Source organism: Microtus ochrogaster, chromosome 7, assembly GCF_000317375.1.
Source record: "Microtus ochrogaster isolate Prairie Vole_2 chromosome 7, MicOch1.0, whole genome shotgun sequence".
NCBI classification, from domain to species: Eukaryota; Metazoa; Chordata; class Mammalia; order Rodentia; family Cricetidae; genus Microtus; species Microtus ochrogaster.
Window position 1 is genome coordinate 37345019 of NC_022014.1, and position 11876 is coordinate 37356894.

The 11876-nt window shown below is 48.6% G+C and overlaps 1 protein-coding gene across 1 annotated transcript in view; it reads left to right on the forward strand.

Annotated features, from left to right (window-relative positions):
- LOC101991725 (multidrug and toxin extrusion protein 2) overlaps positions 1 to 11876 on the forward strand; it is a 40412-nt gene that overhangs the window by 9821 nt on the left and 18715 nt on the right. Inside the window, exons 3-8 of the mRNA XM_005349919.3 lie at positions 1055 to 1123; positions 2541 to 2689; positions 3253 to 3295; positions 7991 to 8035; positions 9105 to 9202; positions 11701 to 11798. Coding sequence (XP_005349976.1) covers positions 1055 to 1123; positions 2541 to 2689; positions 3253 to 3295; positions 7991 to 8035; positions 9105 to 9202; positions 11701 to 11798 — 502 coding nt within the window. The remainder of the gene's footprint in view (positions 1 to 1054; positions 1124 to 2540; positions 2690 to 3252; positions 3296 to 7990; positions 8036 to 9104; positions 9203 to 11700; positions 11799 to 11876) is intronic.

Genomic DNA, 11876 nt, shown 5'->3' on the forward strand with positions numbered 1-11876 from the left:
CTCTCTCTCTCTGTGTGTGTGTGTGTGTGTGTGTGTGTGTGTGCATGCATTCAACACCCTAACCCTGTTACTTTTGCATGCATATCCTCTGGCAGATGAGGTACATGGCCTTAGACAATAGAAAATATTTCTGTTTATTTTTTAGTTTTTTAAGGTGGGCTTGGCTCTGGTACTGAGACTGGTCTTGAGCTCCTTGGGCTCCAGTGATTTTTCTGCCTCCATCCTTCAAGGTGTGGGGACCACAGGACATGCCACGGTGCCTGGCTTTACTTTCCTAAGACAGAAGCTCTTACATGATAAATTAAGAAGACCTAGGCTTGCTGGGTACAGAGATACTCACCTTTAATCCCAACACTTGTTTGTAAGAGGCAGGAGGATCTCTGTGAGTCTGAGGATAGTCTGGTCTACAGAGCAAGTTCAAGCCAGCCAGGGCTACATAGAGAACCCCTGTCTCAAAAAGACAGCAAAAATAGTCTTTAAGCTCCCCTGGTTGGCCTAGGGTGGCTGTGGCCCTTGGCTAGAAGAGGCATTTTTGTTTGATAAGCCTCAAGGATCTATCTGTGTGGCTGTCTGAACCCAGGAGCCTGGGCATTCACGTGGGTGTGCCTGCTCTTTGGAAATGAGAGGCTGAACTGGGTGCAGTGGCTCGGGCCTTTAATCCCAGCACTTGGGAGGCAGCAGCAGGCAGATCCCTGTGAGTTCCAGATCAACATGATCTATGTAGTGAACTCCAGGACAGCGGGAGTTACATAGCAAAACCCTAAGGATGGTGGGGTATGGGGGACAATAGTAACAACAAAAAAGCAAAAACAAAAACCAACTAAGTAAAAAAAGGCTACACAAGGTAGGTGGCGTATGCCTTTAATTTCAACACTGAGGAGACAGAGGCAGGTGGAGCTCTCTGGGCTCAAGGGCAGCCTGATCTACACAGAGAGTTCCAGGACAGCCAGGGCTAAATAAGGAGACTGTGGCTCATAAAACCAAAAGGAGCTGCTGGGGCCCTTGGCTCTCTGCAGCTGCTGCCTGCCGCACTCGGCTGCTTCTTTCCCTGCAGGTTGTGAATGTCACCGGGATTTCAGTCGGAACTGGCTTGGCCTCAGCTTGTGACACACTGATGTCCCAGGTGAGAACCTCGTTGCTGCCTAGGGAACCACACACTGGGATTTGGCAGCCCTTTGTGTATGGACTGTACAGTTAGATTTACTAAATCATGTGACCAACAGCTAACTCAGCTGTGACTCTCAGGAGTTTGCCTTGTTTGTGATTTGTGCTAGGGGACAAGAAGGCTGCAGCTCAGGCTGATGGCAGAGCAGTGAGTGGGCTTTGTGAGGTGGGGACAAGGGAAGCACAGTGAGAAGCTAAGCAGACAGGAAGAGGACCTGGGTGGCACCAGGTTCCTTCAGGTGGTTTTTTTTTATTTGTTTTTTGTTATTGTTGGGTGTTTGTTTGTTTGTTTGTTTGAGACTGGATTTCTCTGTGTGACAGCCCTGGCTGTCCTGGAATTTCCTCTTGTAGGCCAGGCTGGCCTCGAACTCACAGAGATCCGCTTGCCACTGCCTCCCGAGTACTGGGATTAAAGGCATGTGCCACCACTGCCCAGCTCAGGTGATTTTTTTTCCCAACAGTTTAAAGCAGAGAAACTTACTAGCCTGACTTACAAGGCTGGGACCTCTGTTTTGGGGAAAAACTGTTTGGTATCCTTCGGCCTCCTTAAAGTTTCAGTTTTCATGTCATTTAGCAAAGGGACTCCACTTTTTGGTTGGGTTTGGTCTGGTCCTGGGGCAAGTCAGTGGTTCCCATTGTGTTTGGCAGATAGTTCTGCTCCCCCAAATCTTCACAGGGGTCATGTTTTCCTTGTCCCTCACTCTGAGTTCCACTGTAAGCTTCTTAGAAGACCTGGTGGCACACGCCTTTAATACCAACAGTCGGGAGACAGAGTTAGGTGGATCTCTGTGAGTTCAAGGCCAGCCTGGTCTACAAGAGCTAGTTCCAGGACAGGCTTCAAAACTACAGAAACCTTGTCTCTAAAAACCAAAAAAGAAAACAAAAGGGGAGTGCCTTTGCACTCCAGGTCCTCACCCCAGCACTGGGCTCCATCCCCAACACTGCCATTTCAGTCACTGCTCCTCCCACTGGGCTTAGCCTTTGATGGGTCTCCTTGGGGCTTCTTCAATAAAATCGTCAAGTGAACACAAAGCCACCCTTAACTTTTGCGTGACCTCAGTGCAGTGGGTGTATTACTTTCTCTGCACCCCTGTTCTGTGCCTGTCTCCTTCTCAAAGCTTCATTCTGCTCCTCCATGCTCCTTGTGAACAGCTCCAGTTCCCAGAGCAGGGGACAGTTGTCCTAGGGCACATACAAAGCCACAGTGGTGGTTGGCTGTCTGGGACCTGGCAGCTGTCCCTTGCATCTCCCCCATCACCTTCCTCCTGCCCGGTCCCTTGGGCAGTGCTGCCCGGAACATGGCTGTCAGAGCTGCTGGACCTGCTGGAAGTGGGAGGCCACGGTCCCCATGTTCGCTGAAACATTGTTTTTCCAAGTCCTTTGGAGGCAGGAACCTGAGGCGCGTGGGGGTCATACTCCAAAGGGGCATCCTCATCTTGTTGCTCTGCTGCTTCCCCTGCTGGGCCATCTTCCTCAACACGGAGAACCTGCTCCTGCTCCTGAGGCAGGACCCGGAAGTCGCCAGGTGAGCACACTGACTTAGAGTCCCTGGTCAGCAGGAAGCGGCCGACATTCTCAGCTCATTCGCTGGTTGTGGGCACTTGGAACCAGAAGCTGTGGCTGACCACAGAGTAACACACAGGGCCAAGGCAGCTCACACTGATGCACTGGGCGGTCCCATTCACGTCCACACAGTTTTCTCCCATAGGGAGTTCAACACACAGCTGTCTTCACTGTTGTGTTTAGGTTTTTTTTTTTTTTGTTTTTTTTTTATAAAATTTAACAGTCTAGTGTGGTTGCTGTCCTGGGCTTGGTTCTTTCCAAAGATTTCGGCATCACATTGTGCTCAACTTGTAACAAGTTTTCCTGCTAGGTCATCCCCCGCTCAACCTTCTCCCCACTGAAAAGTCTCTGCCGCCCCTCCCCCAACTTCATGACCCACTCTGCAGCCTTTGGACACTGCTTTGACCTGGTGTCTTCCCAACAAGTGTTTAGTTTTAATTTTTAGAAGATACCCCTAGCTGGACCCAAAGGTAGGGTGACCAGAAACCACTTCACTGTTGCCTGAAAACTGTCTTCTTGTTCCAGGCTAGCCCAGGTTTACGTGATGATTTTCATCCCTGCTCTTCCTGTAAGTTTCACAGCTGCTGTGCTTCTTTATTAGTGTGTAATCATAGAAATACTAATAACAATAATATTAATTAAGTGATGAGTTCCACAGGGACATTTTCATACATGTGCACAATGTACTTTGATCATATCCATTTTCCTTTTCCCTTCTACCTTGTCCTGGTTCCCGTGATCCTTTTCAGCTTCCCCTGTTCTAACCCCCTGTCTCAAGTCACATATGAGAGAAAGTATGTAATAACTGTCCTTCAGAGTCTGGCTTTTCACCCAAACGAGGAGCATAAGTTCCAATAATTTTCCTAAAGATGACATGACATGATATCAACCTTATTGGCAGAATAGTATTCCATTGTCTTATGTGGGCCTCATTTTCTCTATTTGTCCATTTAAGGCCACCCAAACTAAACTTCTATAAAGTGTGATGGCTAATCTCAATGGTCAACTTGATGTGATCTAGAATTGCTTCGGAGACCAGCCTCAGGAATACTTTTGGGGGATCATGTTTATGAGGTTGATTTGAAAGGCCATCCTTTCTATGGGCAGCACCAGGGCCTGTTCACTATGGGTGGCCCCATTCCTTGGCTGCGTTCTAGGACTGCACAAAAGGAGAAAGCCAGTTGAGCATAAGCATTCATCTCTCGGTGCGCCTTGACTGTGGATGCGACATGACCAGCAGCCTCAAGCTCCTGTCACCAGGACTTCCTACCATGGTGGACTGTGTCCTTGAACCGTGAGCCAAAATGAACCCTTTCAGCTGGGCAGTGGTGGCACACACCTATAATCCCAGCACTTAGGAGGCAGAGATGGGAGGATCTCTGTGAGTTCAAGGCCAGCCTGGTCTACAGAGCAAATTCCAGGACAGCCAGGATGACACAGAGAAACTCTGTCTCAAAAAAACCAACCAACCAACCAACCAACCAACCAACCAACCAACCAACCAACCAACCAACCCCTTTCCTCTTACATTGTCTTTAATTACATTTTAAAAATTCTGTTCCAGTGGGGTTCAGGTCCCAGATAAAGGGTGTGGAGTTGGCGATGGAAGGAGACTGACCTGATCTGAGGGTGAATCAGGATGGCTGCCCATTGATTGAAAATAGGCCACACCTTATATACTCTGTAATTGCATTGTAGTTTAACAACAAGCAGTACTGAAAGCAGAATTCATGATTCCAGGATGAAAGCCGTATTCAGTGTCATTATAGCATTTCTCTTGAAGCAAAAAAAGTAAGCTTAGCAAGAATCTAAATGCCTCAGAAACCCCGCCAGGTGCCTTCTTCCTCTTGTAGGGTCTCAGCCTCTGTGGTCAGGAGGTGCCAGTCCTGAGAAACAAACTCACTCTTCAAGGGACAGGACCTAGTGTTTGTACCATGTAGCAAGCAGGCATTGAGCTGTTTCCTAACTGCATTCCTTTGAAGAGGGAGTGAAGTGTTCTGCTGATGCCATCAAAAAAGTAGCCATGGAACTCCTGGACAGGATGGCACTGTCTGCAGCCTGCATTCAGAAGGCTGAGGTGGAAGGATAGAACATTTTGAGCCAGCCTGAGCTGCACAGAAGACAGTTTTTATTTATTTATTTGTTTATTTATTTATTTATTTATTTATTATTTTTATTTATTTATTAAAGATTTCCGTCTCTTCCCCGCCACCGCCTCCCATTTCCCTCCCCCTCCCCCAAACAAGTCCCCCTCCCTCCTCAGCCCGAAGAGCAATCAGGGTTCCCTACCCTGTGGGAAGTCCAAGGAACCCCCACCTCCATCCAGGTCTAGTAAGTTGAGCATCCAAACTGCCTAGGCCAGTACAAAGCCAGTACGTGCAGTAGGATCAGAAACCCATTGCCATTGTTCTTGAGTTCTCAGTAGTCATCATTGTTCGCTATGTTCAGAGAGTCCGGTTTTATCCCAGGCTTTTTCAGACCCAGGCCAGCTGGCCTTGGTGAGTTCCCAATAGAACATCCCCATTGTCTCAGTGTGTGGGTGCACCCCTTACGGTCCTGAGTTCCTTGCTCGTGCTCTCTCTCCTTCTGCTCCTGATTTGGACCTTGAGAATTATGTCCGGTGCTCCAATGTGGGTCTCTGCAGAAGACAGTTTTTAAAAAGAGGATCCATGGCATAAGGACTCAGCAACAGCACTGTGACAAATAAGAGGGATTGGAAGGTGTGCGAAACCACACCCTGAGCTGCTTTACGGCTCCCCAACATCCGAGTAGCCCTGAGCCAGCCGGGGCTCCTCATGGCATGGCACATGTGTGGACAATCAGTTATCTCCATCCCCTATGTGGGTCCTGGGAAGCCTGGCGCTCAGATCCCTGTACATGGACAGTATCCCTGAGGATCATGCTCACACCCAAGCCCTAACTAGGGCTCTGGGACTGAGCTTCCAGTCTTCTGGGGGCCCAGCCTGGATTCACAGCTGCAGCTGGGAGGATTCTTGCCAAAGATGGCTACAGGCCGTTGCTTCTGCCTCACCCCCTCTTCAGGCAGTCAAGGCTGGGGCATTTGCTTCAGCCAATAGAATCCACTCCTCTCTGCTCTTCAGATTCAGAAGTGAATCTTTCAGTCACTCATTCCGGTGTTTGTTTAGGGTAAATCTGGTTTTCTGGATTTTGATGTCCAAGAATCAGAAAGAGAATATTCTAAAAATCAGAGTAGGGCTGGAGAGATGGCTCAGCGGTTAAGAGCACTGGTTGCTCTTTCAGAGGTCCTGAGTTCAATTCCCAACTCACAAGATGGTGGCTCACAACCATCTGTAATGAGGTCTGGTGCCCTCTTCTGGCCTGCAGGAAGACACACAGGCAGAACACTGTACACATAATAAATAAACAGATTTTAACCCACTGCCCCCCCCTCCAAAAAAACCCAGAGTAGACAACAATGGCATAGAAGACCCAGAAATAATCCCGTGCAAAGCCTTTCGATCCTTGACAAGGGTGTCAGAACCCACACTGGAGGAAGGGTGGCCTCTCTGAGTGGTCTGAGAAAGGCAACTGTCCACATATAGAGGAATCAAATGGATCCATATCTCTCATCCAGCACTGAAATCAGTTCAGGAACTGCGTGCACGAGGAAGACACTGTGAGCCAGCACAGGCAAGGGCTCTCTAAAGAGGCAGACAACAGCAAAGGAAAGAATCCCAAGGCTTAACAATCGGGACAACATGGAATTATTTTTTTTAAATATTTATTTATTATGTATACAATATTCTGTCTGTGTGTATGCCAGCAGACCAGAAGAGGGCACTAGACCCCATTACAGATGGCTGTGAGCCACCATGTGGTTGCTGGGAATTGAACTCAGGACCTTTAGAAGAGCAGGCAATGCTCTTAACCTCTGAGCCATCTCTCCAGCCCCGACAACATGGAATTAAAAAGCCTCCAAACAGCAGCAGAAATGTCATCAGAGGCAGCGCACAGACGGGGAGCAAGTTCTTGCCAATCGCACATCCCACGTGAGATTAATGTTTAGAATATACAAAGAGCACCAACATTCAAATATCTCCCCATCAAAATGGACTAATGGACTAAATAAAGGAAGAAATAAAAGTAGTCAATATCTTTAGCTATCAGAGAAATACAAATTGAAACTGCCTTGGCATTTCGTGTGAGCCCAGCGAGACTAGATCTCATCAAGAAAACAATGACAACAAATGCTGGCGAGGATGTGGGAGCATAAATCGGCCTGGTTGCCATGGAGATCAATGGGGAAGCTCCTCCACAGCTAAAACTGTATTTACTCCAAGATCCCACTGTACCACTGTGGCTGTATAGCTGAAGGACACCAGCATGCAACAGGCATGCTTGTATATCTTTATTTCATTTCTGCCAAGATATGAAACTAGCCTGAATTTCCATCAGCAGATGAGTGGATTAAAAAGGTATACATGTACACAGTGGAATTTCATTTAGCTATGAAGAAAAATGAAATTATAGGATAGAGGAGAGATGAGTGTTTGCTGCTAATCCTGATCTGAGTGCAATCCCCAGAGACCCACAGGGTGGAAGAGAACCAGCTCCTGCCAAGTGTTCTCGGATCTCTACCTGTGTGCTCTGGCACAAGCATACACACACACACACACACACACACACACACACACAAATAAGACAGATAAATATAAAAAGGAAATGAAAATGAATAGAACTGGAGACCATTTATTAAGTGAAGTAGCCACCAGACTCAGAGAAATAAATATCACATCTTTTCTCTCTTTTGCAGGATGTAGATTTACAGTTGTGTCTGTGTGTGTATATATATGTGTATATACGTGCGTGTGTGTGTGTGACACAGAGGTAGAAAGGGCACCATGAGAGGGAGGAGAGCAAGCCAGGGAGGTGGAATGCATACCATCAAGACAGAAGATAAAGTTGTGGGAGGAAGGGGAGCAGGGCTGGGAGGATAGTGACAAACGGTGGAATAAGAACGAAGTGCATTGCTATGTATAGGGAAAGCCAAGTGAAGCCCATTCTCTTTTTGGACAGCATACAGGCCAAAACTTTAATAAAAAGTTCAGAACTTGACATGTGTGAAAATATTGTAATGAAATCCATTGTTGTGTAAAACATTCAAAAGAAACTGAGCTGGGGCATAGCCTTGTGGCAGACATTTTGCCGACTGCAAAGTCCTGGGTTTGATCCACAGAAATATCCAAACAACAGCAAAACCAGAAGCAAAGTAAGCTCTCCTGTTTTCTGTTTCATCTTCTAGGCGGCGTTCCTATTCCAGTTGCAGACACGGTATTTACAGAGTCAGGTATTCTTTTGTATTTTTACTGCACACTACTGTGGGAAATGTGGAGTCAATGTTCTAAAGGGATTTTCTGCAGTAATTTGCACCTCATTTCTCTTTATTCATCTCTGATACATTCACGTACTTGGGCAACATGAGCCCCTGGGGTTTCACGTACTGAGAAGATGGCCGCCGTGTGGACTCATCTGTTTAGATTCCTCTCAGTTTTTCCTGGGTCCCTCTGCGGGCTTCACTCCTAACCCTTCCCTACTCTTGCAGCTGACTGCTGGCTTTGCATTTGACCTGGGGACCTGGCCCCATTTTGGTACTGAATGAGAGGGTCTAGGGTTTCTACAGCGACGCTTGGAAGTGTGGGTAGGACACTGTGTGCTGCACCCAGGGCAGAAGGGAAACGGAAGGAGGAGAGAGCCAGAAGTGGGTGGGCAGAAACTGGTTCCCTCTTTAGTTAGTGGCCTGTCCCTTGCTACCTCCAGACAGCTTGCTAGCCTTCAACTATAAAGGCCTCGTCCCTCAGCCAGAGGACGTTGCTCTGCTTTGACAGCCATCAATTCTGTTTGATTGCTGGGAGAAGTTTAACGTGAAGAGAGGGTTTATTTGAGGACAGAAGCATAGACAACATAAACAATAGGAATGTGCGTTGTCAGGCATGGTGGTCACACGTCTTTAATTCCAACACTAGGTGTGCTCTGTGAGTTCGAGGCCAGCCTGGTCTTCATACAGAGTAGCCGGAGGGACGGACATTTCCCCCACACTTGCTCTGAAGCAAGTATTTCTGGGGGCTGTGCATGCGAGATCCTTGAGCACAGGTCTGGGCCCCAACCCCCCAAAGCCTGTGTGTTCTTCTGGAGACCACACCCCTTTTCTTGTTGCTGTGATGAAACTGGACGGGTTTTTGCAAACAGTGACCGCAGGCTTCATCAAGGGAGGGGACTCATTTGACTGTTGCCATTCCTGGCTTTTCTACTAGCCTTGTATGACTTCACTGCCACCTTTTAACTATGAGTTCGCTTGACAGCCTAGCCAACTCGCTTTTGAAAATAGTAATGTTTTCCTATTTGTTTGAGAATTTTAGGGCATCATTATGCCCCAAGTTATTGTTGGGGTCGCAGCAAATGTTGTCAACGTGGGAATGAACGCCTTCTTGCTGTTCGCCTTGGACCTCGGAGTGGTGTGAGTGGAAACCCATTCATTCAACAAAGACTGTAGCGTGTCCTAGGGCTGGGGATAGGCCAGTGAAGCGGGGGAATGTGGACAGGTAAGTAGGCACTAGCACTCTGGGCTCCGGTGCTCTGCATGGCAGGCAGGCTGGTGAGAGCTGACCCGTGGGCGCACAGGGCAGCAGCTAGCTCGTGTTGCTGGAATAGCAGGGAGCCTTGGACAGGATCTGGAGGCTTCTGTGGTTGGAGAGGTATTTGTCCAACCAGCAAGCTGCTGCCACCTGGAGGCTGAGGTGGGCGACAGGCAGAGGCCAGAAGGGTTTCTCTCAGGGCCTCTGAATTTTAAGCGGCTGAGCCAAATTCCTTCTTGAAGCTTGAAGTGACAAGGACCCCATAAAGAAATAAAGAAGTTAAGGGTACCCCAATAGTGTCCCCATGGCCCTTCATCACACCAGAGGATGGTCCACTGCCCTAGTCCAGAGCTAACCTGCATATATGGCGAGAGAGTCACCCCAGCAAATGGAGACTGAGCCCCACAATTTGGGCGTGCTTCAGGGCACTATGTTCTTTGGCTAGTGGGTCATGACTGTTACCCATATATATGTAAAAACAATTAAAGAAAAAGAGACCATAAATTTGAATGAGAGCAGCGTGGGGAGTACATGGGAGTGGGTAGGGGAAGACAAGGTAAGGGTGGGAAATTAAAATATATATAATTAAAAGAAGTTAATATGTTAGGAATTAAAGAGAAAAAACAAAAGAGTATAAAATATGAGTTATGTCAACTGCTGAATCACATGTTAATGTGGGCTCTGAATATCATTGAAACCATGGCAGCCCTCACTAAAGAGAAACATGGGCAGGGATGCAGCTCAGGGGGAAAGAGCTTGCCTAGCATATACAAGGCCTGGTTCCCATGCTTTCTCCCTCATGTAAGATGAAGGAGGTTTTATCAGTCAGTTTCCTGGAAGAAGGAGGAGGATGGGAGGAGGAGGGGGAGGAGGAGGAAGAAGAAGCAAAAAAGGAGAGGGAGGGAAAGAGAGAACAGGCACACACTACGAAAGAGGACTTCCGGGATGGACTTATATGGTAAGAGCTGGGAGTCTAACAGTGACCACACATTAAAGAGGCAAGAAGTTAGAGGCTTCAGCTGTCCCAAGCTGGCACTGAAGGCCTGGAAAGCTCCTGCAGAGTCAGCGGTAGCAGGCCCAGGTTGAAAGCCTGAGGAAGCCTGTCATAGTGGGGGTTTCTGTGGCTGAGATGAAACACTGTGACCAAAGCGGCCTGGAGAGAAAAGGGCTTCTTTTGCTTACACCTTGACATCGCGTCCTGGAGGAAAGTCAGGGTCAGAGCTCGGCAGAGGCTGCGGAGAGCACTGCTTACGGCTGGCTCAGCCTGCTGTCTTATACCACCCAGGTCCACGTGCCCAAGGGTGGCACCGCCCACAGTGAGCTGGCCCCGCAGGCACCAGGCTCTAATCAAGGCCACTTCCCTTAGACTGTTTACGGGACAGTCTTGGGGGCATTTTCTCGCTGCAGAGCCCCTCTTCTCAGGGGTGTCTAGGTTTGTGTCAAGTTGACAAAAGTCAATGTCAGTGGGTGGTAACGACATCAACAAACACTTTCACCTCAAAGGAAAGGGGCTTGCAGATGCTGGAATGTTCCTTCCCCTGACTTCTTTGTTCTGGATCACCAGCTTGCTGGGTGGTGTGGCCCACATTTGGGGTGGGCCTCTCCTCAGTTCCTGCCTCCTCTGTTCATCTCTAGGCATGCCCCACAGACAGATAGAAGTGTTTTTTTAAAAACTATTTTTAGACATCTCTTAATACAGCTAAGTTGACAACCAACGACAACTGTCATCCAGGCATTGATCAGAGCATAGAGAGGGCCCATAAGGGAAGGGGAGGACCAGTGGCCCAGGATCCCCTGTGAAGGGTACCTGAGAGGCAGAGTCTTGGACTTTTCCTAAAGAGATATGCCCAGGATGGTTGGAAAAGGAGGAGCGAATACAGGCGTGGGTTAATAACGACCAAGTGTGGCGCGCAGACAAGAGCATGAGAAGGGAAAGTAATCAAGACGGAGGAGAGCGGCACTGCGCAGGCCCAGCATGGTTGTGGGGTGGGGGATGGCTCCCACTGATGATGCCCAGTGCTCTGTTGCCGGAAAACAAACCCCCTCTAATCCTGTGCAATAAAACCATGGCTCGGATGAGCCCTTGAGCAGCAGAGCTGGCTGGTTCAGCCCATTTGAACTAGTCGCCATCTAAGAAATGCTTAGTTGGGGTTGGTTAAGGTTGGTGCCTTGTGGGATGGCAATACAGCTCAAGCCCTTTGGTGTCCATCTCCATCTCCGTGGAGTCAAACAAGCCTATCATACATGGATTCAGCCAACACACAAAGGTAGCCGGCACAGACACTGCAAGCTCGCTGCCAGCCAAAGCTTGTCAGAGGCAGTCTGTGGGCTTGTGTCTGTAAGGACACACTCGAGCTAACCCTCACCTTTTCTCCTGCAGAGGGTCAGCCTGGGCCAACACCACCTCCCAGTTTTTCCTGTCTGCCCTGCTTTTCCTCTACGTGTGGTGGAAGAGGATCCACGTTCACACCTGGGGAGGTACGTGACCCTCCTCGTTCACACCCGGGGAGGTACGTGACCCTCCTCGTTCACACCTGGGGAGGTACGTGACCCTCC